The sequence below is a fragment of the Grus americana genome, chromosome 2 (genome assembly GCF_028858705.1).
Source record: "Grus americana isolate bGruAme1 chromosome 2, bGruAme1.mat, whole genome shotgun sequence".
NCBI lineage: Eukaryota > Metazoa > Chordata > Aves > Gruiformes > Gruidae > Grus > Grus americana.
In genome coordinates, this window is record NC_072853.1 from 12,735,184 (window position 1) to 12,757,026 (window position 21,843).

The 21,843-nt window shown below is 43.5% G+C and overlaps 1 protein-coding gene across 17 annotated transcripts in view; it reads left to right on the forward strand.

Annotated features, from left to right (window-relative positions):
- The window catches only part of MTSS1 (MTSS I-BAR domain containing 1), a 127,415-nt gene that overhangs the window by 56,822 nt on the left and 48,750 nt on the right, over positions 1-21,843 (forward strand). For 8 of the 17 annotated variants that reach the window (XM_054815333.1, XM_054815334.1, XM_054815343.1 and 5 more), the window contains exon 4: positions 5,704-5,733. The exons of the other annotated variants lie outside the window; for them this stretch is intronic. In XM_054815333.1, the coding sequence (XP_054671308.1) occupies positions 5,704-5,733 (30 nt within the window). The remainder of the gene's footprint in view (positions 1-5,703; positions 5,734-21,843) is intronic. 17 annotated transcript variants of the gene reach the window in all.

Below are 21,843 nucleotides of genomic sequence, written 5' to 3' on the forward strand. Positions count from 1 at the left end.
GTTTGTTTAAACTTGTTGGCAACTTTAAAATACTGCAGTCTGCTCCATATGCTAGTATCAGTGCTGCTATTAGTGTGACAGACTTCCAAAGAAAAAGCAGCAATCGGGCAGGGAATGTTTTTTATGAAATAGTTGGGTGTATTTTCAGTTATAATAATATTTGGGAATATTTTGAGCTATTTTGTAGCCAGTTTTTAATAAATGTAAGGTTACTTTGGCTTGTATCGAGTGAAGTTTGTACAGCTCTGAACCCAGTGAAAGCTTTTTTCCCCCACCATATACTTACAGTGTATAACCATGACAACAGTATCAATATGACAGGGAAGAACCGAAAACTACTGATCAAGCACAGCAGAAGCTGCGAGGACAGACAGACATGTTGTAGGTGACAGGATGAATGAGTAGTTCATTAGAGAAGCTCTCAACATACACCATCATGATTTTTACCAGATGAGCAATGGCAGCTAGATGGGTTGACCAGCCTGAGACTGAAGCTGACACGTCAATAGCACGATGTACTCCTTAAAGGTCGAAACACCATAAGGCTGATGGAGGCACTGAAGAAGTGCAAAACCAGAAGGAAATCAATGATTTGAAGTGCATTGGTAAAGCTAGACTGGGGAAAGGAAAGCTAAATCTGAACGAAGCAGCAGTATGTGTATCAAAAAAGGAGATATTAGCATTACCGAAACACAGGCTTAGTTATGAGCTTAATACCAGGATGGATGGGAAAAGCACATCTTTGCTGCTTTTCAGAAGGAATCCACGAGCACAGCCTGGATGTAACAGTCTGAAGAAAGGGTTAAGCATAAAGCAGCCCCCCATAGTTGGGTCTGTCAGTCTGTGGCCATGTCTCCAGAGATCAGGAAATGGGGCTAGAGCATGCTTTGAGTCTGTCTTTTTTTGGCAGTGTCTCACTTAAAGTAATGCCTGAACATCATCAAAAAATGGAAGCGATCCAAGACATTTAAGACAGAGAACAAGACTGAAAAAGAGAGCTAATCTGAGTCATCCATGTCGTTTATTTTATGTTTATGTTTGAGAATACTGAAAACACAATTTTTTTCATTTTTTTTTTTTCCCCTCCTCCAAGGGCTGAGGATGCTGCACTCCTGCTGATCACAATAAAATTATTGCATTGGGAGTTTGGTCCCCCAGGAGGAAGCTGAGCAGAGTGCAGAGAACAAAAAGCCCGGGGATGGAGCCCTGTATAACCCCTGTAAAAAGCTGGGGTGGGAAAGATGAGGAGAAAAATGGGAAAAGACTAAACCACAAGAAACAAAGGAGCAGACAAAGGGAGGAACATGACTGCTTGTGCTGAAGGCAGCCAACAGGCCCAGGAAGAAGGGAATGGGTTACTGAATGTTGTCCAGAGAAGGTAATTATTTCTGGCTTTGAGTTATGGCTCTGATTCATATAATATTTAAGGAATATATCTGTATTTTTCATGATGAGCAGCCTGAAAGCAAATGCTGGAAATTTGCCATCTGTGTAGAAACTTCTTTGCTGTAGATGTATGCCATGAAAGTGAGTGGGACTGAAGCAAAGTCCATTAACAAATTCCTTTATTGATGGGAGTGAGAGGTGAATGCTCTGGACCAGATGAAACACCCAGTTAAAAAAAGTGCTTAACTGTTGAATTCCTTTTCAAAAATTTAATAAGTAGCATACCCAGGTTTCTCAATACCAAAGTTAGCTTTCAAATTAAAAAAAGGTGTTGGAGGAAGGCAGTACGGGGTGTATTTCAAAAGTTAGAGTTAACGTGCAAGGAAAAGATCATACTTCATGTTGAACTGGCCAACTATTCTAATAAATTGGGATACTCTAGACAGTTGGCCTTACTGTAGGTACTTCATGGTGCATTTTCCTATTTATTTGGGCTTATTCCATGATCTCGGGAGCAGTCGCTGGTGCAGCTGATGTACCCATCTGTAGTTTGTGGTAGATATATTAACTTTTGCATCTATTCAGAGAGCACGCGTATCTTGAGGAGGTTTTTGAAAATAGTCTGTGTCCTTGTTATCTTACCTGATGTCTTACTGAATTCAGACTGAGAATTTTACATAGGAATTCCTGTAATGAGGTCTCCCTGTTTCAAATGGAAAGAAAGCTTTTGTGCCCAAAACTTTTTGGGTAGGCTGTTCAAATCTCGGTGGACTTGGAAGTCTGAGTGGTGATGAATTTGTTGCTTCCCTTGATACGCTGCTCTCATTAATATAGCCCAGCTTGCTTCCGTGAAATAGAAGCGAGAAAGTAAGACTTGTAAAACAAACACACTTATGCTGTCATTTGGGAAGAATACCCTTCTAACTAGCTATTTGAACAAATCCAGATGAGAGGGGGAGAGTTGGGGTGGTTGTATTCAGACTGCATTATACAGCAACGGAGACGCATATAGTCACGTACGGTGGCATCCTCATTTAAGAGAACAACGAGCAAAATGGGCTTCCTGCTGAACAGGGCTGCTGGCTCCTTTTGCAGGCAGCAGGCAGAGGCAGGCACAGCATCTGAGTTAGGCCATTGTGCCAGCGGGTCTGAAAAGGGGCTCCCCTGTACAGGGAGCCAGGGTCTACAGCGCAGGCAATCTGAAATACCACTCCAGAGGTCTGTGATGGCGTAGTTGCTGTTCTGGTCATGATCCTTAATGTCTAGAGATAATTTTGGCCCAGCTGTTAGAAATTAGGAACCACATTAGACTTTATTCCATCTGACATGTAGGCAATGATTTAATTCTACTTTTCTGCATTAAAAACTATATGCAGGAGGCTGGTTTTAGCCCTACTTGACTGCTTCAAAATAAAAACCTATGTGCTTTAAATTGCATGGTGTGTACAACCTGGGTAACAGGTTACAGGACTGTGCTGCTTCCTACATGGTGACACTTACACGCATCTTGAATATTACCATTGAAAATGGTCCCTGGGGACTACTCAGGATGGTTGAATATGCAGTAAGTTTGCAGTTTGTTGAAAATGTCTGGCAGCAATGTCTCATATTTAAGCATATGTGTGTTTGTAATGGGTTTCTGTGGCTGCCTCTTCAGGATATGGTTTTCTTCTGCTAATCTGAAATGCAATTTCTGAAACATAAAAACCTCAAAACAAGATTTAGTTTCTGTAGAGTATGATTGTCACTTAGTTGGATTTTGTATATTTAACTGGCTTTGTTTCCATTTTTAAGTTTAGGGTTTGTGTAGCTGTGTATCACCTTGCCTAGGGAAAAGTCCATAGCTATACATATGCATGCAGTTTCTTACAACGGCAGGGATAAAGCTGTGGTGGTACTTGCAGGGCAGATTCTGATTGTGCTGAAAATCCCCCTAAGTCATTTAACTTTGAAGATGCTGTGTATGAAATTTGAAGGTATTACAAGCTACCCAAGAGAGCACAGCATAGAGAATATAAAGCTTTTCACTGGAGGCTGCTGGCTTTTAATCTCTTTGTGCATGGGAGATAACTCGTTTGAAGACTCCACCCAAAGGGTGAGTGTCAACAGGAATGGGGGGGATGTTCAAGGGGCCACTGAAAATAAGCTGCCACCCCCCCGTCTGAGGTTACCATTCCAGGTGACGATGGAAGAAACCTTGGTGGGAGAGCACTGTGCTTGCTGTTGCTGCATGGCATCTGAAGAGAGGGCTTTCCTTTGCAAAGTTGCTTGTCTGGATCCCATCTCATGTTTTTTTAAATAATCTTCATATGAAGAAATCTCTCTGGATGCTTAATAGCTTCAGGCTGGCTTTTGAATGTTGACTTTCCGTGTACACACCTGATTTAAATGTATTGCATCAGGTTCAAGAAACAGTTAACATGTTACTGGCAGGACAGCTTCTTTGCAGGTCAAATGGTTGTAGAGGGTGGCAGATACTATAGCTGGCAAGCGTGTAATAAGAACAAAGTCTTGCCACACTGGTGGCGCTCTGGCATCTGGGGAGGTCTGGATCCAAACTGCATGGCTTGGATCTGTCTCCTGTAGGGAAGGTTAGCTTGCTCCCAGTCTTTACTCTGACTTCCAGTGCTGCTGCAGCAAAGCTGGGTGTCCCATGCAGAACTGGGGGTTGGTTTTTATACGTACTTGTTAACTGCATTGCACAGCCAGCTATCTGAAAGGAAGAGGTCATTAAAGAAAATAAATAGGGTGGGTAGGTACTGGGGGAAACCTTCAGTTTCTCTGTAGCACTAGTATTGACATTTTTTCAGATTATTTAGGCCTTGTCAGAAAATGTTTTGTTCAGCCTTTGTTTTCTATTGAATCCCGTGTGCTTGGTTAGCTTCTTTTCAAATTTAAAAAAAAAAAAAAGCTCCATACATGGATTGAAAGCTTTATCTGTTTATCTCCTCATTAGAAAGACTGTCTATGAAATGTGCTGACAGGGCTTTTACTTTCTTGCTTTCTATTCTCATCACATTTTCCACTGAAAGCCTCCCCTCTGCTATTTCTGTTCCATAGTAAATGGGGCTTTCTGGTCATAGAGGCTCTGGATGCTGTTCCTGGCTGCTCACGGGCTGTGTCCATCACCACGGGTGGCAAACCTCGAATGTGCGTTTTGGACAGCTAGGAGGCCAGTTTGGGCGTATGGGTTCAGTCCTCTGAAAGGCAGTTTTCATAGCCTGGAGGTCACAGTATCAAACACGGTGGGAAGCACATCACAGGTCATCTTCCAGTTAGATATTTAAGCAAGAGGCCACATTTTGAGAATTGCACGCAGAGAGAGCTGCCTGAGCTGGTGAGAAGGAGCCTCAGCAGAAGCTGAGCTTCTCAGGAAACTCAGTCTCAGGACTTCTGGAGCCACTTTAACTAATTGCTGGGCAATTTGTCCGGGGAAAAAAAAAAAGTAGGTACGTCAAGCATTATACAATTTGAACCGCTTAGAGATTGCTGGTGGCTGAGTGTCCTTGCAGCCATATCATTAATATTGGTATTATAATGAAATGATGGAGAGTGAGTTTTGGTTACAGAAGAAATTGTGAAGAGTAACTTTTGGTATAAGCTGTGGGTTTTTTCTAATTTAATTGGAATTCTACAAGTACAAGCAATAAAAATGGTGACTATTACTCCAGCAGTGATAAAGTGAGCTCTGGACTTGAGATGCTGAACCAGCGGTCTCCAGCCTTTGCTGGTCTTCATCACTGATGTGGATCATCCATCGCTGTTTGCTCTGCTTTAGCTTTAACCTCCATTGCACCTGAGCAGTTTGGTGGTTTGTGAACTGCCATGCTATGCCATTAAAACAAGATACAAATTTTTATACATGTCTCTGTAATCGAAGTGAGTCTATTTTTGTTTCCATTTGCAGATAAGGGAGGTACTAGATTAAACCAAATAAAATACTGTGTCTTTCACTCGCATGCATGATGTGCCTCATTCTCTACTGCGACAAAAGAACTTAAAAAAGAAAAAACAAGAAAAAACTTCTCACTGTAATAAACAGAAACGCAAAATCAGTGCAGGAGACACATCAAAGTGCTCATGTGCCAAGTCCCACAAAAGACACGGTCGCCTGCAGGGTAAAAGCGTGGTCATGGAGGGTCAGAGTAAACATTTTGCTCTGGTTTTTGCGCTGCTTTCGCCTGCTCATCTCGTGTACAAAAAAAAAAAAAATCCTGTGCAGCAAAATGAACTTCGTGACGTTTGATATGTAGAACAGACAGCTGCAGGCTCAATTAATTCCCCCCTCCGATTTTTTTTTCATGGTATTTTTTCCAGAAGGCTGTAGTGACTTCCAAACCCTCACGGGTGAGTGGCATTTATGGCTTGTTGACTTTGATCGAAATGAAGCGCAGAGTCCTGTTCACAAAGAGAGCAAGCGGGTTTGTGTGTGGAAGTCTTCACTGGGTGTCTTTTCGGGTGGGTGGACTGAGCTGCTGGGTAATCCCTGGGGATGCTTCCCCATAGCTTCATTCACTGGCATGAAATTTTGGGTGCTGGGTGCAGGAGGCTGAGCCTGCTTGACGTAAAAGCAAGCCCTGGGAGATGAGAGCAAGCAGCCGGCTACAGAAGCAGAGGGGAAAGCAACGAACAGCATCCTGACGTGCAGGTGGTGCTCATGCACCCTCTTTGGAGCCTTGTGTACTGTAAACACACCAGAGGAAAAGTCATCTGCTGCTTCTCTTTCCCTCCACCCACCCATGCAATCTTCCCGTGCCTTCTCTCTGGCAAGCAGGAGGAGAAGCTCATTAGTGCTGTCTGCCAGCGCACACACCTGTTATTTAAACACGTTCACCTACAACAGCCCAACGTGCCTGGTGGCGTCTGACACTTGGATGGCGCGATACCTGCCCGTGGGAGGGAGGTGTGGATGAGGAGCGGATCCAAGTGCAGAGCTGGGTGGGGGGCTTGCTGTGGGGCCCTTGCTGGGTTGTTAATAAACCTGAGGAAGGGAGCAAAGTGTGGGACAGCACGTGGGCATCTCTGCTGGGAGAGAGTGGGAACCCACCAATTTCTGTTGACTGCTTTGGAAACTACCCTTCTTGAACATGCTGCATCCACATCTGTGCCTGTGGATCTGTATATTGTTTTTGTAGTCAAGATGGTTATGTTGTTTGGTTTGGTTTTTTTTTAATAATAAAAAGTGATTAAAGAATAGGCTATGCTAGGCTGATTGACTAATCACTTCATTTTTTAGCTAACATTAGATTTTGTCAAAAGCACTGTCTCTCCTTCCCCAGCAGTAAAGCATCATGATGCCAGATACTTGCCTGCTTTATGGTACCCTTTTTTTTTTTAAGCTTCTGTCATCTCAGAGAGGTGACTGTGGGATATTCTAATGAATCTGGAGATATTAAAAAAAAAAATCTATTACATTTCAGGGGTGTTTGGGCTTCACGCTTCAATAGTGCTAATTAGATATGTGACCCATTTTCATTCTTCTTTAGCTCCTGGGGATGGTGGAGCCTCATTATAAATACAAGGATAGAGTATGCCCATGTTCCTTACTCTAAATAGCTTCTTCAAAACATGCCCACCCTTAGGGTGTTTTTTGTGTGGACACTGATTATGTTTTCTTTTTCTTTAAGTGAGGAAGTGGGACGGGGGGGAGATTTCTCTCCCCAGAAATAAATAATTGAACATTTTTTTCTTTAATTTGGAAAATCTAGTGGCAAATCAAAGTCCTCTTGAATTTTAAGTTTGCCTTGTTTTTATTGACAAGGGAATAAACTTGAATGCTTTTTAAGCATAAAAATGCTTTTAATATTACAGTAGCTTCCCATTAACTGATATTTTTAGCTAACAGTCTGTGCAGCCCATCTCTTCATGAAATGTACTGAGTGTCTGGCTGGATGCTGACGAAAGGTAGCAGCCATGAGAGGTACTTGTTGAGAAACAGCCTGCCAAAAGGCACGTTATGATGCAAAACTGAGGCTGGAGGGAGCAGAGGGCCCATCCCAAAAGCTGCTCTCAGAAAGCTCTCGTGTTTTGTGCTCTTTTTGCTCTTTCCAGCAGAACTTAGTTGTTTCCAGAAGACTTGTAGAAAGCAAACAAACACACACCCCAATCAACTGAAAATGCCAAACTCGCTCTGGGGAGAACCCTGAGTGAGACCTGGGGATAAGTGTATTAAAAATAATAAAAATGAATATAAGATAACGGAGCGTTGCCAGGCAACTGTCAAAGGAGCACTGGCTCCCGCATCTCTGGGCTTTGCTGAAATGACCTCTTACATTTCAAGCATCTTGCCTGCCCGTGTATGAAATGGTTGTTCTGAACTTTGCTGATACACCTCGTAGGCAGCAATTTAGCTTGCATCTGCTGCTGGATTTAGTGTTACCGTACGGGTGTCCCTCTGGGCATCCTGTGCTATCTTTAAAAAAAAATAATTAAAAAAAACCAACCAAGGAATAAAGGTAAAGAAATGAATCTGAAGGTAGGCAGAGGAAAGAACTCTCACGTCACTTGGATTTTAATGACTATGCTAAATGAAAAGGTAAGCTGGGTTTTACCTCTGAATTTACTGGTCCAAGGACTTGTGCATAAAGCTGTACCTCAGAGGCTTGCTTTAAAATTAAGTCTACTAAACAAGCAGTTTGTGGCAGAGGAGTTTGAGGCAGCACAGTATAACTTTAGGCTGGTTTCCTGGGCATTTTGCCGGGATGGTCTGACAGGTCCTTTGGTGCAGAGGAATGCAGGGCTGTGCTCTTTGCAGCTCCTTCCTTTGCATGATAGTTTGACGTGGGCGCAGCAGATGATGAAGTTAACCTTTTCCGTTTCCAGAGAGGGGGGAAATAACCTTTTCAAAAGCTGTGTTTATCAGGATAAACATAACTTTTTACATTGTAAACATGGGCAACATGACTAGATTTTGGGCGGCTGCTTTATTGCTTGCATCGCGTTCCCATTCAGAGTATGTTAGGTGCTGTCGTCCATCTCCACCGTGAGAAAGCTGCTGTCTAAAAATGCCTAGTGTACAACAGGATGAGGAGGACTCCGTGCAGTAGTGATTTAAGCTGGAATCCTGCAGTTATTTAAGCCCATGTTTAGCTTAATTCACTGTAAATATGCAGGGCTACACTGAGTGAATAAAGCTTAACACATTTATGAGCCTTTGAAGATCAGAAACAAACTTGATTTCATTTTGAAATTTGTGTTCAGTTGTGTGATGCATCACTGCTAAGTATTCCTCAGAAGATGTTGGTGGCACATCGCATGGCTCTTTGCTTTGGTCATGGGTTATTTTGCAGTTTTTTTATCAACAATCCTTTTCCATGTTTTTCCTCATCTTCACCACTTGTTTTTCTTAACCCTGCTATTTTCATTTTTTTCTCCTGCATATCTTTTTCTCAGAAATTTGAGCTATTTTGGCTCACTGTTGAGTTTGGAAAAAACCCAACCAGTTATTGAAAATAACTTTTGAAGATTTTCTGTGCATAGAAATGTTGAATAGAAGTTAGCTACTGACAGGGCAGAGTCTTCAGCCTCAGCTGATGGTGTCCTGAGAGTTACTGTTGCACTGTGCAAACGTGCTGTGCTCTGCAGCTGTTGATAAACTAGCTTTTCCTTGAGAAAAAAAAAAAAAAAAAGGTGGGGAAAATTGCCTTTCGAAGGATGCTTTGAATGAATTTTTTGAGTGTGTGTACCCAAACTGAGCTTACTCCCCGGGAAAGCATCTGAGTTCGCGGCACTGCAGCGGAGGGCGTCTTGCCTGCATGTTCGGAGAGGAATGCAGCTCCGTGTCGGGCCCTACGTGCCGCGCTGTTTTTTTGCATTCCACTGGAGATAGCGCCTGGGACTTTCTCTTGAGAAGAAAACCAGAAAACACCTGTTACTGCCAGCAGCTGGTGTCTCAACAGCAAACGGACAGACGGATGGATGGATAAGGGCTTCTGCATTCTTGCCCGCAGAACACATAGGCTTGTAAAGTCCTGCTCAGAAATAAATAAAGTTTGTCTTGAAGAAAAATGAGTGATGTTTTGTGGCGTGACTAAATGGATTAGACATGCTGTGGATGTGTTATCTAGGAATTTTCAAGGAAGCTGATGGTCACATCCCGGAGGTTTTTTTTTTCCTTTAAATTAGCTCACCAACTAAATATGTTGAAATGGTGCATGTATAATTAACTGAAGATTTCTTCTTTGGTGGGGCTGAAGTATAAGGACATAAGGAAAGGGTTCTTAGGAAATTGTAGATGCATGTGCAGGATTTTGCTCTAAAGATCACAAAGTCCAGATATGTTCTCAGGCATAAAGACCAGTTACAAAAAAAGAGTTAATTTATATGTTTAGTCTTTCAAAATAATATTTCAGGCTGGATGAAACAATTTTCAAATCTCCTGGATTAGACCAGACAGAGTAAACATCTCTCAAACATTCTCCTGTGAGCACTGCATTCGGCAACCAGGCGCGCAGGTTAAAGCATCTTAACCGGGTTTTGTTCCACTGATTGAAAAAGAGCCACATAAACACCTGAAGAAGCTATTGGCACATATTAACAAATGGTTGGTTTTGAAGACTTGTTGTTACAGAAGAACTGTTTAAACACGTTGATTTGTACAAGACGCTTTGTTTAGCTGGATGGCTGGGTGCGTTCTCCAGAGTGGGGATCATGATGCGCCAGTAATTGCAGTTAAATGAACATGGCTGGCTCTCAGGCAAATGAAACCTAATTTGTCACAGCTGTCAGAATGATCATGTCATGTTTGTTGCCTTCGGGAGCAGTTTTAGGCTGTAAATCTGTTAAGGTCCCAGCTTTTTCTTGTTAAATATTGCACAGCATGTTTGCTGACCCTAGTATTTATCTTAGTGGGTTTTTTAAAGGCAAACACACCAACTCTGTCTCTTACATAAGCTGGTGTTGAACTTCTGTGAACCTTAGTCATGTGGGTTACAGCTTGTTAATTTGGTGGACTTCAAGGACTTTGAACATAGCAGTAATTTGAGAGTTTGCATAGAACAGTAGAGAGATTTGCTTGCAGATTCGTACAGTCAGGATTTTGGAAATCGGGCTTCAAATTAGCTTTTAAAGAGCAGCCCTCCCAAGCTGGATTGAATGCTTAGTTACGCTTTACATCAGCAGCAGCAGACAAAAGCAGTGCAGCAGCTTCAAATTTTGCATTTGTGCCAGCAGGAAATACAGTAGAATAAATGCAAGACTCCATTTGTAATACCTCAAAAAAACACACTAAGGTGTAGGCCTCCTGAAATCCCCCTTAGTCATAATTTCAGTATTTATTTGCTTTTGTTTGTAGATTAACAGATTGGGTCTAAATTGGATAGAGCAAGTCCTGCTCTGTAAAACAAACAAATGCTAATTTTTAGATGTCAAGCCTGAGGGAGCAGAGAGCTTTCCTGTGCTCTTCTAAAAAAAGGAAACAAGGTTTTAAAAAAAATATTTGGATCCCTGAAATACTTGTAAGGCTGATTTCTTCCTGCTCTGTGGCTGCAGTAGAGCTCCAGAGAAAGAGGTGAAGGGTCTATGTCTGTAGTGGGTTACAGTGCAAGGCTGCAAAATGTCAGCGGTGTTTGTGGAGCTACCTGGAGTGGGAAGAGCTCTGAGCTTTCAACAGAGAGGTCGTGCAGGCACGTTGCCCACAGTGCCACGCTGGCTGCCCTCTTTCTTGATCACTGCCGAGTCTTGGGGAAATGGTAACATGTCTCCTTGGGCTGCAGCTGCCTGTCTCTACGCCACCTGCCCCAGCCTCTCGGGGATGACACTGGGGGCACAGCTATCTGCATCTGCCATCAGCTTATCCCTGCAGTGGCTGCCCTGGTGGGATGTCTCCAAGGCCATCCTTTCCCTTCTTAAGCCTTGCTCGTGCAGAGCAGTGCCCCAGCCCTGGCTCTTGCCATCTCCCCGGCAATTCAGGGGGTTGGGAAGGAGGGCAGAGCTGGTGGCAGGAGGAGCAGCGCTGCTTGCAGGTGAGGGTGTAGGAAAGTGACTGCTGACCCTGAAACCTGCTTCTGCTTTTGCAATGGGTCTGCCTTCTCCCCTGGGCAGAAGTGCCATGGGCACGCAGGGCTTGGCCTGCATTGCTGGGGGGCTTCCGACCAGCTGTGGTGCTGCCTGGGCCTCGTATATACAATATGCTTGGGTGTACCGGAAGAATAAATGAGGGAAGATGCAGCAGAACTGGTAAAAAGGATTCCATGTCTAGCTGCCAGAACATTGGCAGAAGGGGAACAGCCTCTCCTTCAAGGGTTTCCATATATTTTATCTGCAGTTCTTCTTGCACGATATGGATGGGCCTGCAAGTATCCCTTCCATGACAAGAAACTGCAGTCCCTGATGCTCAATGCTTTTAAAAAGAAGTTTCAATCTTCTTTAATAGCTACATGACAGTTTAATAGTTGATAAAAGAAAAACAAAAAGTTACACATCTGCTTCTGAGGATTGTGGAGACATGACATTGCAGATAAACATTATGAGCTTTAGCTTAATGATTTATTGAAGCTCATTTCTTCATTTTATTGTAGCTTTCAGTCTCTTACTATGCAGCTGTCTGGTTTCCCCAGAGAACGGAAGACTAGCTCAGAGATATAAATCTCTGTTAATGATTTTAAATAGCTATCTATGTATATAATATGAAATATTTTTTTTTTTGCCCCAGGCACTCAGTCATGGGATTAGGAGAGGATAATCAATAATCCTGAATGCAGAGCAGAGCCACTCTTGGTGGTGAGCCCTTGTGCTCCCTGGCCACGTGGGGCTGATGCAAAGCTCCTTCACGTTCTTCCAGCCTCTCGCTCACAGGCCCATTTCCCTGTTCAGCATCTGGAGGTTTCCAGCTGAAATGGTCCCTCCAAGACCTGCAGCCTGCACTGCATGCTGGAGAAGATGACTATTTTCCCCAACCACACACACGAGCTGGTTGTCTTTTACAGCAAGAGAAATAAAGGCAAAGCTGTGCCGTAGCTGGTTGGGAGCACTGTGGTGTTCTGTTCAGTTTTGTTTGTCTTTGGCAAACGGAGGTTGAACGAGGTTTGTTCGAATGACCTGTTGTGAAATAAGAGATACTGTAGGCAAATGGACTAAGGGACGTGCAGTGAGTGTGAATGGATCCCTGGGCATTAGCCAGGACATTCCTCACCTCCTGTAGTCTGTGTCTGAACCAGCCCTGGAGGGACCCTTCTCATCATGGAAAAAATATGTAGACCTCAGAACTAACATTTTCATCTGTTTCCCCAATGATCCCAGATGAGTTCCCACAACTGGGATGCAAGACCAGCGAATACAAAGTGTGTTTGGATGGGAAGGACAATTACAGCTTTGCTATCTTTTGTTTTATGTACATTAATGGTTTATCGGGAAATTAGTGACTTAGGAGATGAAGTGTGGCTGCAGGGTCCTTAGCTGTACTTCATAGTTTAACTGGGAGCACGCTGGTAGTGACTGAATATTGCTCCACCTCAAAGCTCTCCAAAGGCTTGTGCAAATAAATTTGGTTACCATCCTTTTCACACCGGAAACACACTTCTAGCAGAGAAAGCAACCCCAAAGTTAGCATTAAATGGTCTGCTTGTGAACTGAAGCTACGGATATCCTTTTAGATCAAATGATGTGGTGGTGTTGCTTCCAACAAGAGCAAGATAGAAGCTGGTGGAGCACAGTAAACAAGTTTGTGCTATTGCCTGTATTTAGTCTTGAAAGCCAGGTTGTACAACAGGATGTGGAGTGGTGATATAGGACTTCCTAGAAGGTTACTGTCACCAGTACTGGATATGCCTAGCACCAGAGAGCTCCTGTGTGCTCTGTGGTATGAGTTACGAAAATCTATTGCTAAATCTTCTACAGCCTCAAGAGGAGAGATGGCGAACCTGCCATGTAGAGGAGTCTGGTCATGATGGCAGATGCGTAGTCATTTTGTGTGGAAAACAGGAGGAAGAACCAGAGCTCCCATCAGTGGCTTTGTGCTCTGAAGGCACTCTTCCTTTCCCTCTTGCTTCCTCCTGTTGCTCCTTGTAGTGTCCTTTGGCCATTTACTGCTGGTAGTAACAGACCTGCCCTTCATGGCATCATCTGTATGGTGTCCTTTGCTGGCCCTTGTGATTCACCTGCAAACAGGACTCACTGGAACAGCCCATTTTCCCCTCCAGCACACCTTGTCCAGCAGCATTTGCAGGCCAGCTCTATTAGCAACTCCAGCATCAATTCCTGTAATGCTTGCCTTGATTTTTGAGGGTTCAGATCACAGCTTCCCAATAAAAAGGAGCTCTTGGAGATAAAATTACCTGCTGTTAGTGTTCCTGTGATCACTGACTCACTCGCGTGTCTAATGTGTATCCTGAACTTAGTGGACGTAGCAGCAGTCCCAGCCTGGCGGATTGCTTGTCAACCCTATGTGCTCACCAGCTTGGAGACACTGCAGGACTTCTCCATCTTTTTCCACCAAAGCAGCCAATTTTTGGATTAACGCAAGTGAATTGGGAAGGGCTAGAAGGAAAACACTGCAGGTGAAACCCTGCATGGTATCTTTCTGTGTCAAATGAGTTTTTATCATTGACGTAAAGGTGTATGTGGATAGCAAATAGGGCATCACTGCGATTCATGGTGCTGTTACTGCATGAGACCTATCTTCTTAGGTGTGCCTTGTACTTAGTTCATGTACTTATTCTGGCCACTGGAATTTATTATTAGTCCTCGGGTTTTTTTCAGGAGTTGCTGTGCCTACATTAAAATGGGAGCAGTATGCAGACTGTCTCCTAGGTCAGATTTGCAGTAGCTTCTCTTGACCAGGTGCAGATAGGGGTAGGAAATGCCTTGGAAAATGGGGGCAGATTGGAAGTTGGAAAGGGCTGGGTCTGGCCTCCTCCTTTTACTTGTGTTGTTATTTCTCTTCTTGAACCACTGTTTAGTTCCCAAATTAATGCACATTTGCCATTTTCAGAAAGTCAATAAATACTCATGGCAAGAAGACCTGTCCACCTCTTAGTTGATCTGTCCGTGACTCTGTATTTAGCTCTTCTAGGAATCTGCATGTGTTTTACATATTAGGGTCTGAGGAATATGAATACGTGAACTGTCTATTTACATAAGGTAAATTAATCTTTTTGCTAGTTTCTATACTCTTTATTATTGTGTGTAGTCTGGGACTTGTGTTCACGAATTTAATTCCAGGAGTAGGAACATGTTAGGAGTAATTGGAGTAATGTGTTGGTATTGACACTATTGGTACTGCTTTTTGTCTGTAGCTGGAATGCCAGTAGTGGGTTCTTACTGACTTAAAAAGAGAAGATGCTTAGTTCTTGGAAATGGAGGGAAGCACAGATAAACCAGCGCTACGGAAACTTGCTTGACAAATTCTCTAGTCTCCGTGCACATGAGAGGGAATGCACGAATTTTGATACCACGTCTCTGTTTTGGATCAGGAGAACCCAGAAGGACCTGCACTGCCTAATGATTCCTGGCCTTTCTCTGGCCTGAGTTTTGTTTTTCAGCATGTCTGCCTATATCTATATCTCATATTTATATCTTTCTGTCTTTGTCGAACGATTTCTCTATTTTGCTTCAATGCTGACGCAGTCCATCTGAGATGGAAACAGTGATGCTGAGCTCTGCGCAAATGGTGACTGGAGTTAACCACGTTGGCTTTAGAGGGTAGTGGGGTTGAATCCAGCTGGTACAACAGGAGCTCTCCCATCTGCTCTGATCTGGGATGCTATTGCACAGTAACAAGCCTGATGGAGCTGGTGGTGTGTTATTTAAGTTAAGGTGCTTGGTGACTCATTAGCAGAAAGGCAGTGGTGGGGAAATACTCAGCCTGCCAACAGACCGTGTACTATTACAGTCACTGTGGCAACACGGCAGTGCTGCCTGTCGGGGTGCCCACTACCTGACTTTTTTTTTTAACACAAAATAAAAAAAGCTCTGAAATGGGAAGGAAGAAGAGTTGCAAAGCTGATTAAGGCTGCTCAAGCTGGTCTGTGGGGAGTAGTTGGGTTTTTGGAGTGCAGATCTCCCTCATTTCATCCTTCCCTGCTTTTCTCCCCATGAGCTGCCCAGGAGTTCGGACAAGCCCCCCGGTCCTTGACCTTATGTTGACACGGACTAAATTATTCTTCTCCATTGCTTCTCCATCGTCTCCTGTGCTAATTACTGCTCTGCAAATCTACCCTCTGGTCTGATTTCTAAATTCATCCAGGAGGCTGAGCAGCTCTGAGGATCTGCTGTAAACATGACTTATCCGGCAGGCAGTAAAGCTGCTCTTGAGCTCTCCGAGGAGAATTAAGCCTTTGTGAAAGAGACTGTCTGTTGGGAAGCTGGTTTTGTCAGTCTGTGTTCCAGATTAAAACATGTTTCAATGTCTCCTATCAAATCAGGAAGAAAAAAAAAAAAAGTTCTCGTTACCAGGTCCCCGGCTGCATGTTAATAGAGAACTAATTGACCGAACATCAGTCACTTGCGCTCTGTGAAGGAAAGGACCATCTCCCATGTGCTGAGCGTACAAGAGCACAACCCGTGCCTTTTCTCAGGCTGACAGTGGTTTTTACGTCTTACCCACCAGAGGCAGGAGCTACTCGAGTTACAGCATACCGAGCCCAAATTGCTGTGCCAGGGATGTACCTGCTCCCATGCTTCTGGGACATGGGATGTGGTGTGGAGATTGCATTGTTTTTAAAAATGAAAGGTTTATGGCCTCTCCTAGCCCAGCTGTTAAACATATGCTTTATTCTGACTTTTCCTCCCGTATATGTCCACTCGTGACACCAGTGGCGTACCTTGTTTCGGCAGAAAGCTCCAGAAGTCACCAATTCAAGTTTTGAGGGCATTAATGCCATCTCAGAATTGGCTGGTGTCTGTTGGGGAGATGAAATCTTGTAGGTAGAAAAGCTTCTCAGCTCTGCACAGGTCACAGGTATTTGGGCGTTTTGGTTGCTTGTGGTGACTCACCAGGTTTTTCTTGTAGGAGTGCTGAGAGGTTGAAGCACTAAAAGTGATTTTAGAAGAGTTGAAAACAGAAGGAGATCATGGTGCCTACGTGCTGCGCCTTTACTGTTATTCTACGAACCAAAGTACAAGATTATAATGGCAGATAAGAGTCTCGGTTTAAGACCTTCTTAGAAAGAAATATGAGATTTTGGACTTAGGTGGAAGCCAAATAGATTACATCTTTCTTGCTTTATAGTTATGAAGTTGATATATGACTTTACTCTTTACCTGCTTTTATTTTTTGCCAGCTTATCTACTTGTTGTGTAAGATGAATTTCTTTTGTCTTGATTCCCTTTCTATTATGAGGCCACAGTTTTAGTTTTTTATGCCTGTAAAACTCCCATTCATATAGGTACAGATGTCTGACATAAACCTTGATGTAACTGGTCCTGGAGCCCTTTCGCAGTGCAGTGCTGCAGAACTCTCATTAGGGCTTCCCTGTGTCACAGTAATATTAGACCCATTAAGCAGTAACACTGCTTTAGAACTTCTCTGACTAGCAGTGCAACAGCTAATGAAAATGCTGTTTTTACTGGGATGAATGTGTTTATGTTAATGAAGCTATGTGCATACATGCTGGAGCTTACGGTACAAATATTTTCCTTGCAAACCCCTGACCGATGTGTTGATAAGACTCTTGGTGAGTCTAATCCTGGATTAAAAAGACATATCACACTAAACGTGGCCTTATAAATACAACTAGGGTAGGTATGAGAGAAAAATAACCCTTTCCGCAGTGCAGAACACTTGGTTTAAGAAGTGAAAGAATATTTAATAAAAGGCTTTGATCAAACTACCTGCTGTAGAACAAAAATGTTTCATTGCTCTCTGTGAAAGCTTGTCATTTGTTTTTTCTTAATTGTTATGACTGTACAACCCTAATGGACAGACCACGGCAGTGGAGTTTGAACCCAGGATTTCTGGATCAAAACTGATGAGCAGATGTTGTCTGAGCTAAAGCGCTTATCTGTTAGCTTGCAGCCAGTAACAGATTCCTAAGCTTTATGAAATGGTCAGTAAAGGCTGACCAAAGGTAATTTTTAAGCTAAAACTTAGAAAAGTAATTTTTTAAACTTAACCTGTGTGCCGCATGGTGCAGGCTTAGAACAGGAGCTCTTCTGTGCAGTTTGGTTCTTGGTAAGTGTATTTGGCCATGGGTGGATGGAAAGAACATTTACCCTTCCCGCTAATTTATCTTTGTGTTTTGGTAACCCTCTGGGCTGTGAGCAGAAATCAGGGGCCGGTCCTGCGAGCATGAGTGCAACTCAAGTGCAGCTCCAGTACATCGTGCCTGCGCCTGGGCTTGGAGAACTCAAGTGCTGAGGGAAAGTGAAACAGTTTTAGAGGTCCAGAGGTCAGCGGGGTACATGCATGCTGTAGGAGTTTGCTGTTGCCAGTGTTGACTCAGCAATGGGGAGGAGGGAAATAGTTTTTCCTTTTCAGAATTGCTTATCAAGCTGTTGAGGAAAAAGAAATTACTGTGGAGGAGAGGGAAGAGCCTTGGCTGTCAAGAATGCAGTTCATGCTTGCAGATACTTTCCTGTATAACCTCTAAAATCCAGGTGTGGTTGAATGACAATGAAGTGGTGTGTTACATATTACATGGGAAACTTTATTCTGCTGCTCCAGCAATTTCCTGATACTGTAACACCAGCTGAGGAACAGACCAGGCAGAAGGTGAAAGTGGGTAGGTATTCACACACCACCACTTTGAAGCCATTTCTGTAGATGTGAGACAGCCTTTTAAGAGTATATTCACAGCAGCTACAACAGAAAATGAAGAATAGTGTGTCTGATTTAGCTGGAGGATAGCCTCAGCAAGTGAAATACATGTATCTTGAGATCAGCAAGTAGGAGAGGTCAGGGTCTCGGTTGTAGCTCACTGAAAGTTTCCAGCTTGTATCCAGGTACAAGCTCCAGACCTTCTCCCAGAGCTCTTGTTTGCAGTGCTTCCTCTGGAAACGTCAGCCCCATTTCTTGGAGCATCTGGGATTTTCTACGAGACCTCTCCTTCAATGCAGCACTGACCTGAACTGACCCTGAGTAGCTTGCGAGGCAAAACAAAATTGTAGCTAGGGGACTATGGTTCTAGTAAGCAGATCCCGAACAAAATTGAAGGCTGTTAAAGTGTCTAATTGAATTATTGCACTACAGGGGCATAGTGACTCATAGTGAAGCTAATCACCTGCTGCTTTATCTTGACTGCAAAGAATAGATTGCTAGTTAAACATTTAAAGGTCATAGTCATAGAAATTGTAATAGTGTGGCCTTTTTTTCCCCCGCCTTCTTGAGTGTTATGTCTGAAGTTGCTAGGGGAAATCAAGAAGATGCTCTTTGAAGATGAGGCTCAGCACGTTTATGTTTCAGACTCATACTGTGGACCTCAATGTGTTCATTTATGAGAGAGGCAATGCTGAAAAATGTTGCACTGGCTTTGCACAAATTTCCCCAAAACACCAGGAGTATGTCCTTGGTGTTCTGTGGAGAATCAAATTATCCTAAAATTTGAATCACAGATATTTGGGGGGTTCATTCTTGTTCATCACGGGGAGGTCCAGGAGTAAAATTGGAGCTCAGATCCCTATTCCCACAACCATATGGGTTCAGTATTTTCAATTTAATAGTGCTTTATTTTTCAGTGGGCCAAGAGCATCTTGTAGGAAACAGAGTTTTGCTGGGTCTGCCTAAAGAGATTGTAGCGCTTTCTGGTTTTACTGCGTTGGCTGAGGAAAGAATAGACTGTTTCTTTCTAGAGTTAATTTGTCCATGCAGGCGAGCAGGGGAACTGTGTCACTTGGACAGGACTATCATTCCTGTCCCTGCGGTTGTCCCTGTAGTCACCGAAGCAATCTTCGGGAAGGTTTCGTAGAAAGAGGATTTGGCTTTTTGCCTGGCAGATCCTCCCATGCTTTCTGCTGTAAAAGAGCCTTCCAGGTTGATGAAGGTGATATACTTCTCTTACCAAAATGCTGGACTTGGTTTAAATAGCTCTTCTCGATGATTCATGCTCCTTAGATTGCATCAAATTCCCTGCCATGAGTCACCAGGACAGGTGGTGTCTGTCTTGGCGGCTCTCCTGTAGGAGCATTCGGACGGTGATGGAGGAAAACTTGCAGATAAAAGAACAGAAAGCCATGCTAAAGCATCTAAATCTCGCTTAAAAAGTCAGTGATGAGCAGCGAGTATCAGCAGTGATATCAGCAGTGCATTATCACTCCAATTTAAATATAGATTTTGAAGGAAGTTTGTAATATTTTCTGCATGTGGATGTTTTATAGCAGGAAGCGTATCCTGCTATAAATGAACTAGCCAGTTTGAGAGGCTGGGTTAAAGACTGTGTGTGACTTAAGGCTGGAAGTTTTTGCTTTCGGAAGTGTTGGCTGTACTAAATCGATAAACCACTGGCATGTTTTGTGCTTGACCGTTTCCTTACTTTTGGAATGGGTTGGAGAGAGCATGGTGCCGGAACAATGTGTTTCCTATCGGCTGCCAGGTTCTCGTACCTTGGTGGCCAACAAGTACGTGAAACTGAGCAACACTTTATCTAGAGGAGAGATCTGGGCTACAGACAGCTATTTTGTGATCTGAGGGAGGATGGACCTTGGTCTGACATCTTGATGAGGTGTTGGAGATGCTCTGTGTTGATTTCTGGTTTTATGCCCATCTTTCTGGTGGGTGTTCTCATCTCTAGTGGTTCTTATTTTTAGGAGGGATCCTCGGATGCTCTAGTGGCCTTTTCCAGGGCTACGCTACAGAACTGCTGTTGGGAGACATTGATGCCAATCACATAGAGACAGAAGGGGACAAAACCTCTAAAGGGATAGGGTTGATAACAGCATCCTGCTGCAGATCCAGAGATCCACATTTGTGCCTGGGTTTGCACTGCGCCTAAGGCTGTCCCTGGCCAGCCGTGCTCCAAATGCACCACGTCACTTTGGCCGGCGAGCCAAAGGAAGCTGGCTGAGATCCTGAGCCCATCAAACGCTTGTGCGCTGCTGGCTGCAGAAATTAGGGCACTTCACCCATGGTGGCTTGCCTAGATTTCAGATGGACCTTTAACCTCGCTAACAGATGGCAGAATAAATTGATGCGGGATATATTTTTAAATGAGCAAATTGCACAGAACTTTTACTTTTGGTCTCTGCCTGCTTGTCAGAACATTTTTGCTTGGAGTGCACCTTGGCAGGGAGATGACTAAGGTAAGTGCTCATAGTGCCCCAAGCATTTGTAGTCCCACCCCCAGTTTAACTTCTCCAGGTTAGAGAAAGGTCAGTGTTTCACACTATTCCCTAGCAAAGCCTGGCAGCATCAAAGTTGTTTGAAATGTGTCCAGGGCAACTCTGTTACCAAAACCTTAAAGCAAAGGTGCATTTTTAGTAGCCAGCAGCTACCTTTGGATGAGGAGCACCCTGTCCATGTGACTCCCTGGAGACTGCTCCACGCATGGGTCAGGCTGGAGGAAGGTGGTGCCCTCTTGGAAAATAGCTTCTGCTAATAAGATCTCTTCACCTTTTTTTGGAAGCTCATTTCTCTTGATACTATTTTTTTCTTCCTTTTGCAAAAAGCAATCAAACTTCAAAGGAAACTGTATCGTACTACCTCCTGTATGCACTTTAGGTTTAAAGAGGAGTCTTCTCACTTTCAGTTCTTGCTAGAAAAAATGTCCCTGGGGATCCTCTCCCTCCTCCTGCCCACTGCAACTGCTGACTTGACTTGCAAGCCTCTAGTAAGGGGGGGGAGTCATTGGATGGGTAATTGCTGCTGCTGATTTGTACCTATTTTGTCTTCAATCACCTTCTTAAGTGCTTTAAAATAGTGTTAGGTTTAATTTTGTTTTCATAGCAGATAACTTGCCCTGTCTCTCTTTGGAGCTCAATACATTGTTTAATTATTTCATGCCTACATTTGCCCCTAGCTCACCTACATTTTAGCAAACCTGGTGTGAAGCTTTGTTAGTAGATAGGAATATTTCCTGGATAGGAAAATAATGCATGATACAGAATCTGTCCCACATGTATTGCTGGTTTATCCTGGGTTGCCAACTGAGGTACCTTGTTCTTGTTTTATTATAGTCTGACCTGCCAGCCATGCCTTTCACGGCCTTTTGATCCTGTTGGGAATGTCAGATTAACAAGACTAACTACTTTCTTTAGACAGATTTTTTTCTTAACCAGAGAAATACTGCTTACATCAAGACCCAATTATACCATCCTTACTCCTGTACCAAAAAACAGTTCTTTGGGGGCTATCTTTTTAATTGAATCATTTATTTTACCTACTTTAAACAAACTGTTACAGAAATCTAGGCTAAAGCCTATTGCAAGCGGTTGTATCTGAAATGGATTGCAGCTGGACAGATTAAACATGGCAATTATTTCTGTTGAAGGCATGCCCTTGAGTTCACTCAGGATGAGTGACAGTGCTGCTGCCTTGGAAGACAAATTCAGAGATAATCGGCACCCGTGCGAGTGCTGCATTGCAGTTAC